Consider the following 26,052-nt stretch of genomic DNA (forward strand, 5'->3'; position numbering starts at 1 on the left):
GAAATTCATATTTCATAATGAAATGGTAAAGTAGAATGGATGGGGAAAATAGATACAATGTCATATTCTTATGATTTTTCAAAGGGTTAAAACTAGAATAGAATAGAATAGAATAGAATAGAGCAGGTTGGAAGAGACCTTCAAGATCATTGTGTCCAACCTATCATCCAACTCCACCTAATCAACTAAACCATGCAACCAAGCGCCCTGTCAAGTCTCCTCCTGAACACCTCCAATGACGGTGACTCCACCACCTCCCCGGGCAGCCCATTCCAATGGGCAATCACTCTCTCTGTGTAAAACTTCCTTCTGACCTCCATCCTAACCCTCCCCTGGCGCAGCCTGAGACTGTGTCCTCTTGTTCTGGTGCTGGTTGCCTGGGAAAAGAGACCAAAAAAATATGGTTAGATACCACGAAGTAGGTGGCAGTCCCTTAACCATATGCATGTTGTATAAGCCACAAGGACCTCTTCCATCCTTATCAAGGGGAGTGCTAACCTTCTCTCCTTTCATACAACACATACAACATACAACTAGGTTTGAGGTGAGTTCTAAGCAGATGTGTTTTAAAAAGGATTTTTTTTCAGACTCCCTGGTAATTCCTGCAACTTCTGTTCTCATGACTTGCCAGTGATATTTTACCAGAATTAAGAAATTGACAATATCATTTGTTTATGGTGTTTCAAATTTAAAGAATTGCCTTGGGGGCATTGTTTTATTGGTTTGACATTCCTTCCTGCTGTGTTAAATCTAATGAGGCTTGTCTGTCCTTTAGGTGACCTACAAGCGGGATTTGTATGCAGCTGAATCGATCATTAAGGGTATGTGCTCGTCCTTGTGGCTGTCAGTTTGCATATTCCTGAGTCTAATTAACAGTCTTGTGTGCTGTAGTTTTAAATGTCTTTACAAAAAGTTTTATGTTGACTAAAATGTGCTTAGGCAAGTTGTTTTAGCTCGTTCACGGGAACACTTACACTATGCATTATTTACCTTTATTTACTTAAAATAGAGAACCTCAGAAAAAGCTGTGTGTTAGATAAATTTTTTATTACTTTTTAGGGAGTAAACAATTTGTTCTTTCATTTGCAGTTCCATTCTGTTTATGTTCCATCTTTCTAATCAAAGGAATAGACTGAAAAATTAAATGTTCACTCTTTAGGGCTCTTCATGCTTCTGCATACAGCAGCTCGTTAGCTAAATGCATATAGCAGTTTTATGCTATTGAGGTATTCCATTCATTTATAAATACTTTGAAGTTTTTTCTAACTTTTTCCTATACTAGTAGCAGTGGTTTCCTAAAGTCTAGATTTAATCTTTGTCTGGATTGACTCAATGTAAAAATCATGCAGAAAGGAACAACCCCTACCTACTGTATAACTGTAAATGGACAGACATTGATTCAGGGAACTCTTGCTTAATTCCATGTTGACAACAATGGATAGAAGCCCAGAAACTGATGAAAAGAAAGAGTCTTCACTTTGGATTTAAAGTATTTTTTCAGACAAAAGTGTGTGATTTATATTTAAGAAAAGCAGCAAATTCCATGTCCTACTAGGGCATAATGAGTAACTGGCTAGTTTTTCACTTAGGTAGCTCTGGGTTAAGAGATCCAGTGCTGATTTAGCTTCTGGCTTGAATAAATTAGATCATGCTGTGATCAGCTCTGTCACTGAAGACATGCTAGAAAGTTAAAACAGAACTCAGATACCACTGTGGTATTCTGCATGCTGCTCCAGGACCTCCAGGAATGCATCCAATTTGAAGTTCCTGGTTATGACAGTGGGCAAACGTTGCACACTGTATGCATTAATAGAACTACCTGACTGAATTTTTTCAGGCACATATCAGGGAGACAGGGCTGGGAAACCTTGGAAGTTATGTTTTTGGCAGGGAATGAGCTCTCATCTCCATAACTGCAGACCTGACATTTTTGAAAATCCTGGTTTGATTTGGATTTTTAGAGGTTCCACACTCCTCTAGATCTCAAGCTGCTTTCCAAGTGTATGAAAGACAAGAAGGTGACTAGGAGTAGTTGGCATGAATTTGCAAAGGGGAGATTATGCCTGACCAACCTGATAGCCTTCTATAATGAAATCACTAGCTTAGAGGTCAAGGTGAGACTGGTGGTTTGTCCTGATTTCAGCATGGCTTTTGACATTTTCTCCCAAGGCTTCCTCATTGACAGATGGAAGTACAGGCTAGAAGAGTGGACAGTGAGGACAAATAAGAACTGGCTGAACTGCCAGGCTATAATAGTAAACTCCAGCTATGGCCCAGTCACTAAGGATTAATGCTGGTTGAAATCTTTACTAATGATCTGAATGATAGGGCAAAACCAGTCTGCAGAGGATATAAAACTGGGAGTAGTTGATAGGCCAAGTAGTTGACAGGCTATGGAAATGGGTGAAAGGAGTTTCATGAAATTTGGCAAGGAGAAATGCAAACCCTCACACTTAGGAAGTACTGTTACAGATTGGGAGCTGACCAGCTGGAAATCAGCTTTGCAGAAAAGGCCCTGGCAGTCCTGGTGGACAAAATTGTACAGGATCTTGCAATGTGTCCTTATAGCAAAGAAGGCAAACAACCCTATAGGCATTGCCAGAAGGTCTATGGAGGTGATCTTTCCTTCTGCTCAGCACTGCTGATGTTGCATCTGGAGCACTGGATCAGATTCTGGTCTCCCCTGTGCAGGAGAGGTATGTTACACTGGAGAGAGTCAAGCAAAAGGTCATGACAGTGATGCAGGTATCTGTCAGAAGAGGAGATGCTGAGAGAGCCTAGACTGTCACACCTAGAGAAGAGAAGGCTCAGAGGGACCTTAGCCATGTGTATAGATGCTAGAGGGAGTGGAGTACAGAAGATGGAGCCTGACTCTTCTTCAGTGGTCTTCAGCAAAAGCAGAAAAGGCAATAGACATGAACTGAAAAACAGATAATGACATTTGAACATCTGGAAAGCCTGGAAGTTCTTAGGCTTCTCAGATACTTTATTACAAAGCAGGGAGATTGGAAGGGAGACTGTTCTTGATTTCCTTGGAATCATTTGTTCAGCTGAGGCTGCCAATAGGAGCATCTCTTGGCTTATATATAACATTTTTCATCAACTTCTATTGAGTTACTGAAAAGAATATTTCATCTCAGAAATTACTTGGGTTAATATTTTCAGAACAGTCTTTCTAACTTATTCAAGCTTATGGGAAGCTTTGGAAGTGGGGCTGTGATCTGAGTTATACTGGAAAAAATTTGTGCCATTTTTCCATGTTCATGCACTTGCTTCTGGTAGTCAATGGAAATTTACAAACTTTTCTGCTCACACAATTTATTTTGTCAATTAGGTTTTGTTTTTTTCACAGATAAAATCTAGATGAGGAGTTGTTGAGTTGGCCCAGTGATTATCAAAGCATTTTAAAAAAAAAATTCTGAAATTACAGTATCACCAAGGTTGGAAGAGACCTCGAGGATCATCGAGTCCAACCTGTCACCACAGACCTCATGACTAGACCATGGCACCAAGTGCCACGTCCAATCTCCTCTTGAACACCTCCAGGGATGGTGACTCCACCACCTCCCTGGGCAGCACATTCCAATGACGAACGACTCGCTCGGTGAAGAACTTTATCCACACCTCGAGTCTAAACCTTGAGACTGTGTCCCCATGTTCTGGTGCTGGTTGCCTGGGAGAAGAGACCAACCCCTTCCTGGCTACAACCACCTTTCAGGTAGTTGTAGAGAGCAATGAGGTCACCCCTGAGCCTCCTCTTCTCCAGGCTAAACAATCCCAGCTCCCTCAGCCTCTCCTCATAGGGCTTGTGCTCAAGGCTTCTCACCAGCCTTGTTGCCCTTCTCTGGACACGCTCAAGTGTCTCAATGTCCTTCTTAAACTGAGGAGCCCAGAACTGGACACAGTACTCAAGGTGTGGCCTAACCAATGCAGAGTACAGGGGCACAATAACTTCCCTGCTCCTGCTGGCCACACTATTCCTGCAGGCCAGGATGCTATTGGCCCTCTTGGCCACCTGTGCACACTGCTGGCTCATGTTTAGGCAGCTGTTGATCAGCACCCCCAGGTCCCTCTCTGTTTGGGAGCTTGTACTCTTGTACAATATTTTAAGCTCTCTTTCCTTGGATGAAATAATTCAGTTTGAATATAAATTTTAAAAGCTCAAATGTTATTATTGTGGTTGTCATGCAAGTAAAATTGGCTCAATAGACAAAAAGTAGTTAATAGAATGAATCAGTATGCAAAAAGAAGGATTTTGTGATGTGGTGTGATTAAAATGAAGTGATAACTATCTCCCCCATGCATAGCAATTGGAACTAACATTTCACCTTGAATGATTGATCAATGGCAAAAAAATGAAGCTTCCAAGTTTTGAGAAGTGCAAAAGTAATGATGTAAAAAAATTGCAGTTCTTTTATTCCTGGTCTAAATATAGATCCCATTACCCCATTCTCACTGAATTCCTAATTCTAATAGAGTACATGCATGGTTTTACAATACAGATTTCCTCTAAGTATTATCTGTCATTTTAAGTGTACATAGCAGAGACTGTCAATGTCCCTCTGCTGCCCTTTCTTAGTTATAAAGATGACTTGTATTCTTTTAATCATAGTATCAGTCAGGGTTGGAAGGGACCACAAGGATCATCTAGTTCCAAGCCCCCCTGCCATGGGCAGGGACACCCCACACTAGATCAGGCTGGACAGAGCCTCATCCAGCCTGGGCTTAAACACCTCCAGGGACGGGGCCTCAACCACCTCCCTGGACAACCCATTCCAGGGCTTCACCACTCTCATGGTGAAGAACCTCCTCCTCACATCTAGCCTGAATCTCCCCACCTCCAGCTTCATTCCATTCCCCCTAGTCCTGTCACTACCTGAGATCCTGAGAAGTCCCTCCCCAGCCTTCCTGTAGGCCCCCATCAGATACTGGAAGGCCGCGGTTAGGTCACCTCAGAGCCTGAACAGCCCCAACTCCTTCAGTCTGTCCTCATAGGAGAGGTGCTCCAGCCCTCTGCTCATCCTTGTGGCCCTTCTCTGGACATGTTCCGGCACGTCCATATCCCTCTTGTAATAGGGGCTCCAGAACTGGACGCAGTACTCCAGATGTGGTCTCACCAGAGCTGAGTAGAGGGGGAGAATCACCTCCCTTAATCAGTGCCATCCTTTCTTCTTTATCAGTGACTTATAAGAAAAACAGGTAGGTTGATAATATTTTGAAATATTTTGCTTTTATAGTATTCAGTGCTGATTTTATGGAACACATACACATTGTTTAAAAAAAAAAAATTAGAACCCTGAAACAAAACAGCAACCTCCATGCAAATAAACTTCCATGCTCCTGTGTACACAAGGCCTTCAAATATTTCCTTGATCATCAAAGATTAGTTGTAATCTATAAAAAAATGGGATCCACTTCGAGAAGCTTTCTTTAAAATTCCTTGAGTAGAAACCAAGGATACAGCTTTATTCAAGTGAAAGGAATATTCCATAAGCATGTTGCCATTTGTAACTGCAGAAAAAAATACTGTAAGTGCCCAGTCATTCTTGTCATAGATGCATATTTTACATATGTATTTTGTCATGTTTTCACATTTGTATTTTTACTAAAACCCAATGCAATCTCTTCCAGCTTTTGGTTATGATTAAAAAAATTATGTGGCTTTAAGTAAAAATAAAGGCCTTCACACTGGTAAATCAGATAAAGGCCTTATTTCATCTTCAGTTCTCTAATGTTCTGTTCCTGTGGAAGCAGTTTTTGTGCCTAGTCATTATTTACAGCTGTATTTTAAGTTCATCGAGGTTTATATTTGCTTTTTGCTGCATTGTGTGAGTTCAAGAAGGGGAAGTTGTACATGTTCTTTACTCTTTATTCAAGAGGTGCAAGTCCTCCATAGCTAATCAGGACACCCTCTAAAAGATTTATCTTACATAATTAATTATCTTTAATGGGATTTTGAATAGACACTGTTAGTACTCCAAGCTTGCAATTTGAGAGTTGTGCCTTATCTATTCTCTGCCCTTCAAAAGACTCTAAATACCAGATCTTCAGGTTGATATAATTTGGTTTTGTAGTGGGCAATTAATGTACGTGAACTAATAGTAGGCAAGAATTTTATTCAGTTTGTGCCACACTTAGAGGAAAGCATGTTTAAGGGAGAACATATTTGTGTCCTATGTTACATCATTCAGTCTTATTGATAGTTTCACAAAGGAAATCTTAATAGCTATTATGTTCTAGTGTGTTGTGCTGTGCCTATGGGAGACTTGCAAGGATAGGTTACCATCCAGAATGGTGACCATCCCACAAGCCAAGGCATGCTCAGTTAGGCCCTTCCTACTGGCTGAATAATTGAGTATATCACAGTGCTTTCTTTTCTCCAGAGTTGATTATGTGACACTATATGAAGTGGTCCTACATATTATTGCCCTTTTGTGCCTTCTCCCACTACTGAGATAGCTGTCAACTGTGTAACAGCTACTCACTGCTATTTGTGAACTTTTGTGTTAGGGACCTGCTGCTGTCACAGAAATGTGACAGAGAAGCCATTTCTGGGATGAAATGGCATGCAGTTTTTCTTTTGATGGTTTCAGTAGCAGTCTCTGGAGTGTGGACTTTCTGCTAATCCTGACTTGCATAGAGATGCAGACTTGCCTAGCGGAAGTTCCCAACATATCTGTGTGCTGCCATTCATGGTTCACAAAAGACCTTCATGGTTGTTGATTTTCTCTCAGGGTCAGGTTTTCCGGATACCAGCTTTGTCTTTTTCCTTTTTCTTCTTAGGAATGGTGATGAGATTCCAGGAACCCCCAAAAAGCATATTTATGGCAGGAATAACTGTCTTCCCACATGGAATTTCCTATCTTTTGTATCTCTTTCTCTTGGCAGTGGCCACTAGTGTGTCTTAACCTTGCAGAGCATACCTGGCAGCAATCTTTCCTACCTTTATGGAGAGGAGGGTGCCTCTTCCTAACACTGTGTTTCACTTTGTGTATAAATGGTGTTATTTATTCATAAGATGGTGTTCTATGTGCTTGGTTCTTTGTGTCAAGTTGTTGAAGAGGACACAGGAATGAAATGCGGCACTGCACACTGGATAGTACAGTCCTGTATCACGTATTTGGGTAGACTCAGGCTCCATGTGCAGGCCATATGGAGCAGCTTAATAGAGAAGTCCTGCATGGCAGTGTAAGGCTGGATTGCACGGTACCAGCTCTTGGCATGTCACCTTGTATGCTGTGAAGATTCTCTAGAGATTTCCTGGAGGCAACTGTATGGGCTAGGAGGCTGTAGCTGCAAAGGGCACTGGCCTCACATGGGCTCCCCAGTACTGTTCTTGTCTTCACAGCTGATTTATTTATTACTGAGTGATCCAATTTGCTTTGCTGGACGCACATTTTATCTCTAGCTGAATTCAGCACCGACAAAGAACTTGTTAGTGTACACATTTAATTTCATGACTATGATTCTGATTTCACGTCACCTACAGTTCTATTTGTGACTGAACCTTGGGTTCCTTCAGCTTCAGAGAATGAGTTAATAAAAACAAAAAACCTGTTAGTTTTCTTTAGAAAATCCACTGAAGTATACTAAAAAATATTTATTTTGGTGAGAATTACTCATCCAACTGCTCCCTTTCTGGTTTCAAGCAGTAACTTGTTTTCTTTAAACTATGAACTTCAACAGATCTTTAAATACTTATTTTTATGTTAGAGTATTAAGGTTACACTTGCACCTCTAGACAGGTTTGCAGAGGAATGGGTTTCTTGTGGTTCAGTTAAACATGATAGTAAAATAACATGGATTGTTTTGAGGTACTCTTGCAGTTTTGTCTATTATCTAGATAGTAGAACATAATTCTGTAATTAAATTAGATGCAGAAAAAAATACTCTGTTAATATGCTTGGCAATTGCATCATGTCTGAAAAAATAACAATTAGCCATGTGATTATGAGACCGTTTCTTTAGTCAACTGTGTTCTAAATGTAAGTCTACCTAAGTAACAAGTCCCAAATGTTTCATAGAACAACAGCTAGATTTCATGAAGCATAACAACTGGCAAATTTCTTGCTAAACTTGACTCACTTGGAAGTAATAAAAATAGACACTCATGCATACATTTTTATACTTCAGAGCTGTATATACATAGATATCATTCCTATTGAAGACAATACAAAGAAACACTTCACTAATGTAAATAGGCTCATGAGTTATTTCTCTTTGGAGACTGTTTTCTTAAAACCTGTCTTATTAATTTGTGTAGTTTCTCCAGTCTTTTACAACTGTATTATAAAAGTCTGAGTCCTAACATGATTTTTTTTTATAAACAGTAAATTTAATGCTTTCCTTTACTTAAGCAGGTATGAACTTGCAGAGTATGCAGACAAGGTGGCACACGCCTGTTTTTAATAGTCTCAAAGGAAGAAAACATTGTCTTATAATAAGGGTGACTCACCTAGAAATGTAGTTAAGATCAGGCTAATACAAAACATCCTAAAAAAATTCCATTAGGACTACTGCCTTTGGGGTAGGTATCTTTGAACTCCAGTTCTAACATGTAAACTTTCAAATGGGGTTTCTCAGTAGAAGTTTGTAACTTAAACTCTCTCTCTCCTCCTCCTTTTTCTTTTCTTAAGGGCCATTCTTCTCTTTTTCACAGGAGCATGCACTTGCAGAGTGGATCCTTAGCCAAATGTGAGGGCAAAATAAATATGTGCTAGTGTAGATACAGTTATGTCTTGCAAATGCCAAGAAAAATATTGTAACACCTTCAAACTGTTCATGATTGTTGGAAGCTAGATACTTTGTCTGTCCAAAGTTCTTTTTGGCTGCTTGAAACAGTTGGGATTTAAATGGAAATTGAGTTTTAAACGTCAGCTAGATCAAAACTGTTGCTTTTATGATGATGGCTTCCTAGGCTTCCTTTATAGACTTTGCTTGATCATTTAAAAGCATGCAGCATCTTTTCAGTGTGTGCATTATCATTGCATCCATTTTATCATACTTTATTAATAGAATTTCCTCCTGTAACATTATACTGCTCCTCTGTTTGGTTTTGCTTTCTTATTAAATCAAATGTGCATATCATAGTCACTCTTCTGGTAGTTGGCTGTCCTGTTTGCATTACAGGAAGATAAAGGTTTAAAGGGGAGATGAGTCAGATGGGTTTTTAGAGTTGCAGTCTTTGAGCTGCCTCATGTGAGGTTACTTTGACACTGGCTGTTGATAATTGACTTCTTTTTAAAAGGAATACTCTTGAGTGTAAGTTATGGTGCCTTTTTGGATTCCAGACTTCTTCCACATGTGGATTTTTGTAATAGCTCCAATATGACCTACTTCATTGAATTGCTTAGTTCAATAGAATTTTAGTTCTGGAAATCTGGTATGCCAGCCTGGTTTATTATGTACATCTATCTTTTGTCTGCAGTGTATCTACATTCCGTGTACACTACTAAACTCAAGTGCCTCTTGCTCTGATTTCAATCTACCCACCAGTTTCTTTCTGCTGATAACAAATTAATCCAATATGGCTTCCCACTGACCCATAATTTTACACTGTAAAGCTACCCCATATTGAGTAGACACCAACTTTGGTGCATGTTCTGTGTATTTTTTTTTTGTCCAGTGAATCTAGAGAAGGTAATTTCTCCCACAGTTGTGGTGATATTCTCCCATTTCTAGCCCTGTGAGAACTGGCCTTGGATTTTTTTAAATCTTCACTTTCGTCTGGTTGTGATGGTTTATGAGCAGATGTTTATTGTTCTCTTTCTTCTTGCCTTCCTGTTTTTGCTAACTTAATAAAAAGCCATTTGCTATCGCTATTGTTGTCACGTTCGAAGTATTTGATATAGTGAATGGCCAGGATTCATAAAATCATGGTCATCATAGTTTCCTCAGTGGTTAATTCACTTACATACCACAAGTCAATTCCCAATAATTGAGACACTTAAACGTGTCCAGAGAAGGGCAAATAGGCTGGGGAGAAGCCTTGAGTACAAGCCCTACGAGAAGAGGCTGAGGGAGCTGGGATTGTTTAGCCTGAAGAAAAGGAGGATCAGGGGAGACCTTATTGATCTCTACAACTACCTGAAGGGTGGTTGTAGACAGTAGGGAATTGGTATCTTCTCTCAAGCAACCAGCACCAGAACAAGAGGATGCAGTCTCAAGCTGCACCAGGGGAAGTTTAGGCTCGAGGTGAGGAGGAAGTTCTTCGCTGAGAGTCGTTAGCCATTGGAATGTGCTGCCCAGGGAGGTGGTGGAGTCACCATCCCTGGAAGTGTCCAAGAGGGGATTGGATGTGGCACTTGGTGCCATGGTCTAGTCATGGGGTCTGTGGTGACAGGTTGGACTTGATGATCTTTGAGGTCTCTTCCAACCTTGGTGATTCTGTGATTCTGTAATGTTAGCTCTGCAACAGCTTTAAAATTCATTTGCAGGAGTGTATTTCTATTTTTGTAAAGAAGTCTTTGAGTGTAGAATAGAAAGTGGAATGTGTACTGAAGCAATGCACCCAGTTGAGCTTATGGTGTGGTAAGTAATTGTAAAACAAACCTTTCCACATGCAGCAACTATGCATCTTAACATTCAGACTTGTTTGAAGAGCAGTTAGGCCGTATTTTTATAATTGCTTTTATGTCTTTCACTACTAATTTATTTTGTGGTGGTGTTTGGTGTATTTTTGTCCCTGAGGATTCATTGAAGTCTGCTTTTAAGATAATTAGGCTTTACAGTTATGGAATTTCTAACTGCTTACAGAATGTCTACCCTAAAGACACTAAAATCTTGTGTTGGTCTGTGTATTAATTCAACATCTAAAGTCCTGAATTAGCAGAGAGATTTCTGGACTTTAATTATTTTGTTTTCTTAAAGAAAGGAAAATGATCACTGAATCTTAAAACTTCAAAGAGGAAATACTGTTTTTTTGGAAAATTTGCTTTATAGACCAAATGGGGCAATAACTTGAAACTATTCTTGGGATCAACACAATTTTTTAGTTGTTGTTTGGTTTGATTTGGTGTGGTTTGTTTTTTTGTTTTCCCCTACTGTTAGTAGGTTATACTTTCTGTTTCCCTGGGAAGTATCACAGTATCACCAAGGTTGGAAGAGACCTCAAAGATCATCAAGTCCAACCTGTCACCACAGACCTCATGACTAGACCGTGGCACCAAGTGCCACATCCAATCCCTTCTTGAACATGTCCAGGGATGGTGACTCCACCACCTCCCTGGGCAGCACATTCCAATGGCAAATGACTCTCTCAGTGAAGAACTTTCTCCTCACTTCGAGCCTAAACTTCCCCTGGCGTAGCTTGAGACTGTGTCCTCTTGTTCTGGTGTTGGTTGCTAGAGAGAAGAGACCAACTCCCTCCTGGCTACAACGCCCCTTCAGGTAGTTGTAGACAGCAATGAGGTCTCCCCTTGAGCCTCCTCTTCTCCAGGCTAAACAATCCCAGCTCCCTCAGCCTCTCCTCACAGGGCTTGTGCTTGAGGCCTCTCCCCACCCTTGTTGCCCTTCTCTGGACACGTTCAAGTGTCTCGATGTCCTTCTTAAACTGAGGGGCCCAGAATCTTCAATACTTTTGTGCTGTCATGTAGTAGTTGTGTGTGGGGTGTTTGTTTGGTTTGGGTTTTTTTTTCTTAGTATTGTTAGCACTGTATTTAGTGGTTGAAAATTTCAGTCAGTTGTGCTCTTGGTTACCTCCCAAGTGTTAGTAATGTGGCCCTGAATAGATACCTTTTATAGAACTTCCCTATTTAAGTGGGCTCTGGGAACAGGCCTCATGTGATATTTTAATGTTGTCCAAACCCATATGCATTGTATTGTGCTTTATATGTTTGAGATCTAAGTTATACAATTTATGTGGTTGTATTAACTGTGCCTTGAAGTCAGTCATCTTAAAATTAAATGTACAGCTGTTGAAAAGGTTCTGTCAGGAGATAGCAGTATATGGATTGAAGGTAATGTTTAACAGATTAGTAATTTTGATTTATCTTTGCATGAAATAGTGAAGGTTTTTCTTCTTTATCACAGACAACCTATCACAAGAAGTTTGTGTTATTAGCAATGTGAAGGAGACTGTTGCACAAGTAGGTCTTCTCTTCCACAAATCTCTGCAAAGCCAAATAAAAGTAAGTATAATGCTATGGTTACAAACTGTACAACTAATTTAAAGTTTCTGGTTGTCACAACTTGTAAATAATGTGAATACAGAAACTGAGATGTCCTGTATCACTGTAGTATTTGTTACAGGGGATTAGCACCAGGGGAGGAAGTAACCAAGAAAGAAGCACCTTCTGCCCAGCTATGCTGCAGAGAGTGATCTTGCTAATCATCTTAATATGTATATGTTAGGTTAGAGGAGAAATTAGATCCAGACAGAGAGGCAATTTCCTTTAGACTTTATGATTTAAGTAAGTGCAAATTGTTACAAATATGTTACAGAGGAAATGCATTTGCTACTCCCAAGTCTGATTTGAAGTCTGAACCAGTTAAAGAGGAAGTTGCATTCCAAAAGAGCTGTGAATGCAAAGTCAGATTAATCAGCCTTTTTGCAGAGAGATAGGATACATTTCACTCCTAGTGAATGCTCATTGAAGACTTTGCTGTAGGGTATTGATGGAATTTCTACCAATGCTTAACCATCTCTTCCTTTCTCATTATTCCTACTAATAGAACTATCACATTTTGTAATTTTTCCAGAGGTGATTAACATTTGGTAGTTGTTCAAATCTTGACTGCTCTTGGGCTCATTCTTAATTATATTTTATGTGATGATATCACATCTTTCTAGTACCTGGAGAATGAGATGGGGAATAGCTGTTAAAAAAAAATACAGGTTTCCTGGTTTGCATAATGTTACTTCTGTGATGTTTTTATTCATGTCTGTTCATCTTCAGCATGGGTCCTTAGCTAATAGCAAGACACTCTCCTGTAGCAAACTGTATAGCTAATTTGTGCCTAGAAATGCCATTTGACATTGCTTTGACTTTTTTTATTTGGAAGTAATAGTGTTTAGTATGGAAAAGCATGGTTTGTCTAAACAGACTACTTTATAAGTGCAAACATTAGCAGAGTAGAGTAAGATCTTTTCTTGTCTGAAACTGTGTAATGGAGCCCAAGTATGTTTCCATTTCACTTAGGCTAGATCAATCACTTTTTCTTCTTTCCATTTAAACTATTCCACAATTACTAGGAAGACATCACTTACCCATATTAGAAAAGAAGAAAGTACTTAAGTGTTTGCATGTAACCACTTCCATCACAGCATTAGAAACACTTTCAAGCCAGTAAGTCAAATAATGCATTGTTTGATGAGCCAATGTTATGACTTCAAATTTAGCAGCCCCTAAGACTGGCACCAAAGCTAGTTGAAATTTGCAATCTTTCCAATTTTTCATTGCAAAATCAGTTAGTTGTTGGATTGGTCAGGCACCTGAACCTATGGTTCATTGAATAACATATATGTAAAATGACCACAAACATAAGGTAATGAGGGCATAAAATGAGGGAATTCCTATTAATGTGGAACTGATTTATGGTGGCTCTATTACATCAGTTTATTTAGTTGATGATTTCTAGCTTTTGTTGATTCATGTCTTCCTTCATAATCAATTGTTAAACTTTCAGGACTGTTTCAGCAATGGCTCCCTCCACCATTATGCTTCAGTGAAAACATGCAGAAAACTACAGGGTATTTAACACCATGCTTCACTGTAGAGTCACCTAAAAATTGAGCAGATTTTCATTCTCATGGTGGAAATAATAATTGCAAGTTTTAAATCATTTAAATGATCAAACTCAGCCATAGTGGGGAAAGCTTTAGCAGATAGGTCAGACTGAAGTGAAATTTGTGATGTAGTAATTATTTTTTTATTCCATTTTTATCTTACCAGGTTGAAGCCATATCAGTATCTCTAAGCAAAATTGATAGCCACCTACAAAGCATCTTTGCAGGACAGTGCTATAATTTTGTTTGTGTAAATGTAAGTAGTAAGAATGCATGCTTTTAGTTGTGCACTTAACACTTTTTAGTGATGGTAAATAATAATGGAATATTTGAATAATAAGTTGTTTGTTGGTTCTGTGCTCTTGGTGTATCCATTCAGCTGGTTGATGTTTCTAGTGTGCACCAAACTAGACCTCTCTCTCTCCTGGTTCTGCACTTCGGTCACTATGTTGCTAAACCAGCCATGAGTTCTTGATGGAGGGGTGCAACTGAAAGTAGTTCAACATCTCATTTTGTAGATGCTGTATGGAAGGGAATTGTCCCACATATGTCTTCTGTGTAGTCACCTAACTGTGCCTTGCTACTGTGGTCTGAATTAGTGGTTTTCATTTTGGATGCATGCAGACACATACATGCATCTGTATTTGGGTCATTGTATGACACCAAGAAAGTTTAAGGTGAACCCTATCTGAGAGCAGTCAAGACCCTTAAGTTCATTGCATATTTACTTCTTAAGGGTGATGTTATTATTTCAGGGAGTTTGGTCTATTAAAACCAACCAACTAACCCACCAAACAAAAACTTTCAACCCCCACCCCCTAAAATGATATGTTGGTTATTTTGATAAATAGCAGGTCTTTTGCATTCATTTCCTGTGCAATCATAATGTGATGTTTTCAGTAACTACAAAACTTTATTTTCATTTAGGATAAAAAGCATGCCATTGAAGAAGCCCAGCACCTAGTGGATATGTTGGAAAAGGGAAATATTCCTCTCTTATATCCAGTTGTCCTCATTGTGGTAGGTAACTCCTGACAGTTCCTGTAGAAAGCACCTCATGGAATATTTTAAAATGTTAGACTAGTTTGAAACTGAACAAAATTGTAAATGTAAACTCTAAATTGTCCTGTGAAAAACATCATTTGCATTGCAGCAAGTGTACTGCATGCTGTCAGAAAATAAACCAACACTAGCAAATGACAACTTATTAGCCATATATTGCTGTGGAAGACTCATTGTGGCCAGTCCTGTAGAACTGTTAATGCCTCTGCTGTTTGTGCTCGTCTCTGTTGGGGATGCAGCAGGTGATTCACTCTGCTTGAATGTCCACCTGGAACAGAATCAAGTGACTTAATTTTTTTTTCTTTGCTGTATGGTTTATTCAAAGTTTTCAAATTGTTGTTGCTTTTGTGGTTCAGGTATTTAAATTTCACTTTGAAGTACTTTGCAATAGAACTTGAATACATACTTTAATTACTGAGGTAGTCTAGGAGTGAAAAATCTGTTCTGGTATGTGGCATAAGTTTTGAAGTGTATTTTTGGCTGAAATTCTCATTATTTGAATATTGCTGCCAGAACAATTTAGCTGTAGATGGCACCTGAAAGTGTACCCCACTTCTGTTTCACTCAGTTAAAAAGGAGAAAATGTGAGTAGATTTCATAGTATCAGTCAGGGTTGGAAGGGATCACAAGGATCATCTAGTTCCAAGCCCCCCTGCCATGGGCAGGGACACCCCACACTAGATCAGGCTGGCCAGAGCCTTGTCCTGCCTGGTCTTAAACACCTCCGGGGATGGGGCCTCAACCACCTCCCTGGACAACCCATTCCAGGGCTTCACCACTCTCATGGTGAAGAACTTCCTCCTCACATCTAGCCTGAATCTCCCCACCTCCAGCTTCATTCCATTCCCCCTAGTCCTATCGCTACGTGATATCCTGAGAAGTCCCTCCCCAGCCTTCCTGTAGGCCCCCTTCAGATACTGGAAGGCCACAATTAGGTCACCTGGGAGCCTTCTCTTTTGCAGACTGAACAGCCCCAACTCCCTCAGTCTGTCCTCACAGGAGAGGTGCTCCAGCCCTCTGCTCATCCTTGTGGCCCTTCTCTGGACACGTTCCAGCACGTCCAGATCCCTCTTGTAATAGGGGCTCCAGAAGTGGATGCAGTACTCCAGGTGGGGTCTCACCAGAGCTGAGTAGAGGGGGAGAATCACCTCCCTCGACCTGCTGGCCACACTTTTCCTGATGCAGCCCAGGATCTGATTGGCTTTGCGGGCTGCAAGTGCACACTGAGAGCTCATGTTGAGCTTCTTGTCCACCAGCACCCCCAAGTCTCTCTCCTCAGGGCTGCTTTCCAGCCAGTCACTGCCCAGCCTGTATTTGTGCCTGGGATTGCCTCGACCCAGCACCAGAACAAGAGGACACAGTTTTAGGCTGCGCCAGGGGAGGTTCAGGCTAGAGGTCAGGAGGAAGTTTTACACAGAGAGTGATTGCCCATTGGAATGGGCTGCCCAGGGAGGTGGTGGAATCGCCATCACTGGAGGTGTTCAGGAGGAGACTTGACAGGGTGCTTGGTTGCATGGTTTAGTTGATTAGGTGGTGTTGGATGATAGGTTGGACGCGATGATCTTGAAGGTCTCTTCCAACCTGGTTTATTCTATTTTTCTATTCTATTCTTTGACCCAGATACAGGAAAGTCTCCTTGCTCTGTAACCACATCCAATTAATTCTGTCCTTATGTTTGATGGTTTAATAGGTGGGGATGGGAAGTATTGGGTGGAATGAGTGTCAGTAATGCCACAAGAAGTCTGCCTCTGGACTACCTTTATTATACAGCAATAACACAAGTTATGTTGTGATTTCAAATATAACTTCATATATGAAGTTCTTGAAAAAAGAATAAACATTTTACAGGGCCCTGAATAGTTTCTGAAAGGCATAGGATAGTGATCTGGAGGTAAAACTGAGCATTTACTTCTCAATTTTTAGGCTTCATCTGAAAGCGAAGTGATATTTCATTATCTATCTAACAAAAATTGAGGTATTATGGAGATTGATTGCTGTCACAATTGAAAGAAGTTACATCCTTACCTGCTGTAATCTGGTATCCTGGAATGAGCTAGTCTGGTTCTGTGAACATCAATATTTAGCACTTCATTTCTAGACTACCTTTGTTTCTTGGCCCTGTTTCTGAGGAAGTTCAGGGTAGAGCTTTAATCTCACTGACTTTTCAAAGATACATTCTTTCTGCCTTTGGTAATCAAATCAATGACAGACCTTCTTTTTCCCATTTACATTTGTTAAAAGCATCCCTAAAATTTAAATACTCTAGCTCTGCAGTGGTGTTTTGTGCTACACTTGCAAATTTTGTGGAGTTACCACACTATCTCTTAGAAGTACAAGAGGGAAAATTAAGAGGATGGGAAAGGATCTCTTGTATTATGAAATGAGCTAAACAATTCCTTGTCTTACATTAATCTCTGGGAACTATTTCAGTCCTTTAAACTTATGATCCCTACAACTCATTACAGATGGTATGACTGGCAGATGGAAATTTCCTTCACCAGCCTTTAAATAAATTCAGCGTTGGGTATCGTCTTCACTAGGGCTCGTGAGTGGGATTCTCCTCTGATTTATTCTTCACTATATACTTAAATATAAAACCTGAATACTTTGCTAGTGAAAACTTCTGTAGGACACGTTGTTTTGATGTAAATCCCCATCCCAGGTAACATTCCAAGTCAGGCTGGACAGGGCTCTTGAGCAGCCTGATCTAGTTAAAGATGTGTCTGCTCACTGTAGGGATGTTGGACTCTTAAAAGTCCTTCCAGCTCCAGCTAGTCCATGATGTTTATGTGTGATTGACACATAAAAATGAGATGGTAAAAACTAATGGACTAAAATAGCACAGTATGGAAAAGATGGCATTTTTCTTATGTGCTCCTTTGCAGGTACACTTGGATGTTTCAGAAGAAGCTTCTTCCAACATTGGCATGGAAGAACTAACTAGGATCAAGAAATTTGCAAGGGAAGTGAAAAAGAAGAATATTTTGGTTTATGGGCTCCTTATGCAATATAAGGTATGTCATTCTTTACGTGCAAATTATCCTTTGTGATTTATATGATTCATGAGAGAATCTTCATCTAAAACAAAATCAAAGTGAAATATGAGACAAAAAAAGATTTTTTGGGGGGAAGATTCTTGCCTCTTCTTGCTCAAAAGTTAGAAGAGCCTGTAGTTATAGGCAAAAATGTAGGCATTCTGATTAAAGAGAAACGGATGGTAAACAGTTTTTAGAAGCATGTGAAAATGTCAGGACCTTTTTTATTTTGGCTTTTCTGCTTTGAAAATTGCTCTTTGCAGCATTAAAAAAGTAAAAAATAGTAAAAGTCCATTTGAGCAGTTCTGCATAATTTTGTGTTCCTCATCAAAACAGTACTTGGTGCTCAGGTGGCAGAAATGGCATACCGGTGGTGAAACAAACAGTGTCTGTGTCAGCAATAGCAGCAAATTGCCTCAGCTGGAGGGCAAAAAGGGTTACTTAGTACTCCAGGCTCATTTGTACTCACAACAGCTATTTAAAAGAAACCTTTTTACCTGGGAAATAATGTTCTGCCAACCTGAACAGTGCCTTGCCTTCAGTGCAGATAACAGTTTTGCAGCTTAACTTTCTTAGACAACAGTGAAGGAAGAAACAAGTTAGGTGTTCAGTGAAAATGTTAATAGAGAAAAATGAAGGTAACCTCAGCTGATTTATTTTTGTTTGCTTTTTAAATTTTGGCTAATTTAGGTGTTTGGGTTTGTATCTAATTGATTAAACATGGCTATAGTTACACCCTTTTCTCATGTACCAAAGCCTTGATTTTTCCCTCTGAGTTCTGTTAGCTGTATTGAGAGCTATCAGTATCAGTGCCTATCAGTTTATGCTTTTACAAAATTCTGATGCCCACAGAATATGAAAAATGTTCCTATAAAATGTTAGTTTGTCACTTGTTCATACAAAAGTATGCAACTATTTTCTGGCTTTCTTTGGTAAAAGTCATTGGAGTAACTGTTGAAACATATCTCTAAAAGGTGATGCGAGTGCCTTGCCATGGTAAAAAGCAGCATTGCAAATATTATCACAGTATCACTAAGGTTGGAAGAGACCTCAAGGATCATCGAGTCCAACCTGTCACCACAGACCTCATGACTAGACCATGGCACCAAGTGCAACGTCCAGTCCCCTCTTGAACACCTCCAGGCATGGTGACTCCACCACCTCCCTGGGCAGCCCATTCCAATGACAAACGACTTGCTCAGTGAAGAACTTTCTCCTCACCTCGAGCCTAAACTTCCCCTGGTGCAGCTTGAGACTGTGTCCCCTTGTTCTGGTGCTGATTGCTAGAGAGAAGAGACCAACCCCTTCCTGGCTACAACCACCTTTCAGGTAGTTGTAGAGGGCAATGAGGTCACCCCTGAGCCTCCTCTTCTCCAGGCTAAACAATCCCAGCTCCCTCAGCCTCTCCTCCTAGGGCTTGTGCTCAAGGCCTCTCCCCAGCCTTGTTGCCCTTCTCTGGACATGTTCAAGTGTCTCGGTGTCCTTCCTAAACTGAGGTGCCCAAAACTGGACACAGTACTCAAGGTGTGGCCTAACCAATGCAGAGTACAGAGGCACAATGACTTCCCTTATTTTACTGTAGGTGCAGTATTTTCCTTTTAAATGTCATTAGTTACATTTATCAATAACAAGCATGTATAACAGTATGAGATCTGAAAGGAAATTCTTGATTCTTAGTGCAAGAGAATTGCAGCAGAACACTGCCTCCATTTTTATTTTATTTTCTAATAAAAAGCTAGAAGGGTTGTGTAAGATCACTGCAGGCTAGCTTGTAATTTATTAGCTTGGAAAAGGTATTACATAGACTAAAACACTTTGCAAAGCAAACTACTTCTACCTATTGTGGCTTAAAATGGCTTTAAAACATGTCCTAGTCACAAGGATGGGACATATAGTCTTGAGTTCCTGCTTGTTAGTCTTTTCATGGATGACTAAGAGGTTAGAATAGAATAGAATAGACCAGACCAGGTTGGAAGAGACCTTCAAGATCATCGCATCCAACCCTTCAACCAATCCAACCCACCTAAACAACTAACCCATGGCACCAAGCACCCCATCAAGTCTCCTCCTGAACACCTCCAATGACGGTGACTCCACCACCTCCCTGGGCAGCCCATTCCAATGGGCAATCGCTCTCTCTGTATAGAACTTCTTCCTAACATCCAACCTAAACCTCCCCTGGTGCAGCCTGAGACTGTGTCCTCGTGTTCTGGTACTGGCTGCCTGGGAGAAGAGACCAACATCTGCCTGTCTACAACCTCCCTTCAGGTAGTTGTAGAGAGTAATAAGGTCACTCCTGAGTCGAGGTCCTTTCCAACCTAAATGATACTGTGATACTGAGTCTCCTCCAGGCTAAGCAATCCCAGCTCCCTCAGCCTGTCCTCATAGGGCTTGTGTTCCAAACCCCACACCACATCAAAAGTATGTTTATGATCATATGCATCAAGTTTTCTAGTGGCTGCAGATCTACAAGGAACAGAATTGGTTTCAAGTGAGGACCTATGGAAAGACTTGACATGTATGTAGATGTGACATAACCCAAACTTCATTGCTGACCCTGGGGAGAGCAAGAGAGGCACTTTAAGTGAAAAGACACATTTAAAACCATTTATTATTCTTTTTTTTTTGTTTAATTTTTAAAATGTCAAGGCAGGATTTGAGTCACCTGGGTACTTCAGTACAACACATTAGCTGATAGGTGAATTCTGTATATGCGGATGGAACGGTGAGTTTCACACTGACATGGTGGAGGGTCCAGAGGTAGTAAAAACACAAAGAGCACTTGCTGTTGTAATGCAGGATGCTCAGCCTGTTGTTGCAATAACTTCTGTCAGTATCTGCTTCCGAGAAGTCCCTGAAAGCTGTAGTTTTATTTCAGGAAAAGTGATGACAGATTCCTTCACGAAGCCTTCCTCTGGCTGACAGGTTATATCATCACTACTAGACATGCACAGTTGATACACACATTTTTACTAATTCCAAAACAGGGATAAATTGTAAGGGACAGATCAGTGAGTGAGATGTATGACCACGATAATATGTGCAAGTCTTTTATGTTTGGTAGGGTTAAAGATTAAATGAGTGTGATGACATGTTGATATAAAATAATATGGGGGCACTCTTTAAGATTCTGCATTGGAAAAGTAAATGTTTGATATAGATTAGGGTTTTTTGAGATGTGTAATTGCATGTTATGTTTTAGAACTGAAAGCTAAATGCTCTTGAAGCCTAGGAGCACTTTTTTGAAAGTGTTGAAGGAGATATGAAGGTCTCAGAGAAAGAACTTGTACTTTTCCCAGAGAATAAAAGGGACAGTTATCCAAAATAAAGCATCATGGATGGATATAGGAAGCCACAAAAAGCTTTTAAATATTGACATAATATTAATATAGCTTTGTTACAGAACTATATTAATTTTAATTAATTCTGCTTCAGGGAAGCACTGACAGAATATTGGGTCAGAACAGCAAGTATGTGCTAAGGTGTGCCTGGGGAAAGGTGACCCCAAATACTTTTGCCTCTGAAATTGCTATTTGAGTAAGAAATGAAACTATTCACTGGCAGCCATAAAAATCACAGACCATACAAAAAAGAGACAAGTGTTGCAATAGAATAATTGTTATGAAGCTGCTTGAAACTCAAAGGAAACTGAAGTGTGAGTGATTTCTTAGGCAAACATACTGGACATTTATTGTAGTCTTTTAAGACTTTTTGAAGAGAAGAGGCCCATCTATAGTATGCTTGATGGCTCTACAAATATGTTTGCTGTCTGGCTTGGTCAATCAAAAAGGTAAACATTGATGGTTTCTGTTCCATCAGATCCTTTACAAATAGTATTGTACGTAGATGTCAAGGCAGTGGCTCTTAGAACAGGAATTATAGCCCCACAGGGGATCATCCAAGTGACAAAGCAGAAGATTATTTGGGGATGCTGGTTGACAAGAAGCTGGACATGTGCCAACAATGTGCATTTGCAGCCCAGAAGGCTGATTGGATACTGGACTGCATCAAAAGAAGTGTGGCCAGCAGGTTGGGAGAGGTGATTCTGCCACTCTGCTCTGGTGAGACCTCAACTGGGGTACTGTGTCCTGTGTCTGGGGCCCCCAACACAAGAGAGACATGGACCTGCTGGAGTGGGTCCAGAGGACAGCCGTAAACATGATCAGAGGGCTGGAGCACCTATCCTGTCAAGACAGGCTAAAAGAATTTGGGCTGTTCAGTCTGCAGAAGAGAAGACTCTGAGGAGACTTTATAGTTATGTTTCAGTATCTGAAGGGGGTCTACAGGAAGGCTGGGGAAAGACTGTGTAGAAGGACTTGTTTACGATAAGACAAGGAGCAATGGTTTGAAACTGGAGCAGTGCAGATTTAAGTTGGACATAAGGAAGAAGTTCTTTAGAATGAAAGTGGTAAAATACTGGAACAGGCTGGCCAGAGATGTGGTTGAGGCCCCATCTCTGGAGATATCCAAGATCAGACTTGATGTGGCCCTGGGCAGCCTGGTCTAGTTGGAGTTGTCCCTGCTTGCTGCAGGGGGGTTGGACAAAATGTCCTTTGAGGATCCATTCCAACCCAATGCAATTGTGAACCAGCAGTGAGATAATGAGCCCAAAGAGCAAATGAAGTAAAAACATAGAGACATGACAACTTGTTGAAAACAAGTGAGTCATGCTCTACATGATCCCTACATGCTTCTTAATTTAATAATCAGCATAGAATTGGTCAATTGATTGCAATCTGATTAGAATGATTGGGATGCTGCCAGGAGTCTTCTCTCGTCTCAAGATTACACTTCTTACGTCAGGTGCAATGATTTAAGAGATTATAATGAATATGGAAGCTTCCATTATTCAGAGAATATTTAAGGCCAAGTAAATCCTGTTTAGTGCTTTCAAAAGCCAGAAACTGCAATTCTGATGAGCTTGAGTCCTGCATACTGTGGGGCAAATGAGTGATGGTGCTTGCACAGTGTGAGAGAGAGGGGGAAACCAAATCTAGCTTAAAACTTTCTACATGAATAACGGCACAGAAATCAGCATCTCTAAGGTTGTTAATACAAAGGCCTAGAAAGTTATTAATCAGTAGAACTAGAAATTGATACTTATGGAGCTGCACATTATTTCATCTTTATAATCAGTTACTACTGTCTGTAATCAGTCATGACTGCATATTTTGCACTAGGTAGTGATGGAAAAGATTTACAGTGCTGACTTCAAATTAAAATGACATGTAAATCTTGATGGAGATTTTAGAAAATAAGATGCAGAATTAGGGACTGTGTTAACTCAATACTCATGGAAGTACCCCATTGGGAATGGCTCATAAAAATATAGTGAGTTGTCTCATAAAGGAAAAATAGTCTGAATGGGCCGTATCACGTTTTACTGCTCCCAAAAGATAGTAATAGAATACAAAGTTTATAGCTGATATGTTTTGCATGTATTAGTTTTCAGATCTGCTGTAATTTCAGTCATATGTAGCTTATCTGAATTTGGCAGTTGGGTGAAGATTACTTGTATCAAGTTTATTTGCTTTGATGAAAAAGACTCTACTCGTGCAAGAGAAAAACGCTTGTGCTCCACCAGAACTTTCACACACATAAACAACTATAGATAATTCTCTGACTAGCCTTGACACTTTTGTCTTTGTGGTTTTAAACCTCCAATAGCTCATCATTAATTCATTTGTTTTACTGTGTGAATGTGTGGAAATCTTAACAGGCTTTGCTCAAAATGTTCGAACCCAAAATCTGGGTAATTTGATCAGTGGGATTGTGTTGTGTCACTTGCTCACATGAAATCACACTTACAGGAACTTCTGGAAATAGCACAGATTTTAAGTAGAGACTTAGTCATGCTGTTTGTAGCAGACTGCCCATTAACACAATATATTTCTATAATTTTTACATACTGGTATCAAAATTCATGGAAATTCTCATAAATATTTCCATGACAGAAGGCTTCAATTACTTAACTGCAGAACATCAGTTCCAAATTTACTCTATGAAAGACAGAAAGATGAGTAGTTCCAAGGAAATACTTCTATGTGAATGTTTTGGGTGGGTTTTTTTTTCTGCCATGTAATACAGACTGAAATAATAAAACACTTAAGTGTTTGGTTTTTTTCAGGTGAAATCTGTTTGACCAAACTCACCTTCCCTGGGTTTTTTTGGTTGCCATTTGAAGCAAGAAATTAACAAAGGTCACTTCTCTGTAGCATCAGTTAAGAAATACAGTAACTCCAAGTTTACTGAAATAATGGCTATACTTGAGGCTTAGAGTCAGGAAAGGGCAGAAACATTTGAGTGTTAAATTATTTAACTCAAAGCCTGGAAATCTCTTGCAGCACTGTGGAAAGTGGAGCTGCTTGCCTGTACTGTTGCTGATGTTAGTAGATAACCTGAAGCCTGAATGCATGCTCTTCTATTTGCTCATTTTCTTATCTTTCCCTCTCTGTTGTTCTTTCTCCCTTGCTTTTCCTTGTTTCCCTCAAGCCTCTTTCCTCCCATGACCAAAACAGGTAATAAATTAATGGATGTATTGCAACCGGGCTGTAAAGGCACTCCAATGTAGCATTTCCACGAGGTAACTTCACAGTGCAGTATCAGATTCTCAGTCTGAGGAAGATGGGCTTTTTAGAAAGATAATTGGTAGCCTTTTGGGGTTTCATTAAATAACCTTACAGGTTTTTAGGAGGGAGAGATTGTAAGCTGCTCAATTTGTCTTTGCTATTACAGCTACTAGGAACTTAACAAGGCACACAGAAAATGGTGCGATTAGTGTTCTATGCCTTTTACACATGACCTTTTTAGACTTATTTCAGCTGTTGAACTTATAATTGGAGAAATCTTAGTTCTCCCATCACTTTGTCAGCCAAAATGCTTAAGGCATGTAGACTTACCTTAAAGGTCATGTCTTCATACCATGGCCTTTACGCTTGCATTTATATCCCTGTTCTTGTCATTCTGGCAATGTTAATAAAGGTTGCCAGTTGTATGTTGTCAATATTTTAATTGTATTAAGTATGTGGTTCTAAAATATCTTACTAGTATGAAGTGGAATTTTGGGGAACACATGGATTAAACAGGTGAAATGCCAAGCTCTCTAGAGGAAAGGAAAATGCGTTGTAACCGTATAGCGACTAAGATAAGTGTGTGTGTATTAATTATGCCAGATATTTAATGTGATAAGAAATAAACATTGAGTTGGACTGATTTGTGAAAACAAATGCCATGAGCATCAGATCTGAGTTTCATCTTCAAATCTGTCAGTATGAGTTATTCTGACTTTTATTTCCATCTTATGAAAGCTTTGATGTTGACCTGCTATCTCTTAGTGGAAACAAACATCTAAGATGAAAGGATTTTCACACAAAATTTTGTTTGCAAACAAACTGCTTTTAACTTACTCTTTTTTTTTTTTTCTTCTATTGATAGCTTGCCTAACAGAAACCTGTGAAGTCCATTTTGTCTGTTTATGGACAGTTTGGAATTGTTATAGCTGCGATTCTTGACTTAAAGCAATGTTTGTAGTCTTTTACTGTCTGAGCTGGGCATCAAAAATTAGCCTGTTCATCTTGCTTCCATGCTATCTCTCAGAAGCATCACTTAGCAGGTAACCAAAATACTCCCCTCTGGAGAAGTGTCCATTTGTTTTGTTCTGCCTTAGCTCTGAATACATAAAACAACAATAAAAAAAGAAGCCTATTAAAATTATTATGTGTGCCTAAGAGGCATTTTGAAACTATTACCAGGTTGCTGTTAGTTTCCTAATGATCCTTTGTGTTTTGCATGCACTGCTTGAGACAAAATTATGGCTGAAATTGTTCAAATAACCTTTTCCAGTCTCAATCCAAAGTTTAGTGTTGGAATATTAAATGACTCTGAAATTAGGGTTTTATAGAGTCAATGCTGGCTTAGGTGGCAATGCAGATATTGATCAATATTTTACTGTAGAGTTGTGTTGGGTTTGTTCTTTTTCTGGAAGTTGTGTTCTTTGTTGCCTTTGCCTGTGAAGTTTTGTGTTTAATCATATAGTAAATATATGTAACATTTCTGTGGAATTTAGGGTTTCTACAGGCAAAGATCAGTAATTTTTGCTCCATTTTTTCTAGTTGCCATTTGAAGCAAGAAATTAACAAAGGTCACTTGTTTCCAATGACAAAGATATTTGTTATGCTATAATAGTTTTTTGCCTTGTGCCATGTACCTTCCTCCTTCAACCATATAACT

The 26,052-nt window shown here is 39.7% G+C and overlaps 1 protein-coding gene and 1 non-coding gene across 4 annotated transcripts in view; one reads left to right on the plus strand and one right to left on the minus strand.

Moving 5' to 3' along the window:
• Positions 1 to 26,052, plus strand: part of CRPPA (CDP-L-ribitol pyrophosphorylase A) — a 111,872-nt gene that overhangs the window by 46,954 nt on the left and 38,866 nt on the right. For all 3 annotated transcript variants that reach the window (XM_068152495.1, XM_068152493.1, XM_068152496.1), the window contains 5 exons: positions 776 to 821; positions 12,031 to 12,128; positions 13,893 to 13,982; positions 14,654 to 14,746; positions 17,674 to 17,802. In XM_068152495.1, the coding sequence (XP_068008596.1) occupies positions 776 to 821; positions 12,031 to 12,128; positions 13,893 to 13,982; positions 14,654 to 14,746; positions 17,674 to 17,802 (456 nt within the window). The remainder of the gene's footprint in view (positions 1 to 775; positions 822 to 12,030; positions 12,129 to 13,892; positions 13,983 to 14,653; positions 14,747 to 17,673; positions 17,803 to 26,052) is intronic.
• LOC137448256 (U6atac minor spliceosomal RNA) lies at positions 393 to 520 on the minus strand. Its single transcript, XR_010989024.1, has one exon. It is a non-coding gene; the product is annotated as a U6atac minor spliceosomal RNA (small nuclear RNA).

The sequence above is a fragment of the Melanerpes formicivorus genome, unplaced genomic scaffold (genome assembly GCF_026170545.1).
Source record: "Melanerpes formicivorus ecotype bairdi unplaced genomic scaffold, bMelFor1.0.p_v2 SCAF_23, whole genome shotgun sequence".
Classification (NCBI taxonomy): Eukaryota; Metazoa; Chordata; class Aves; order Piciformes; family Picidae; genus Melanerpes; species Melanerpes formicivorus.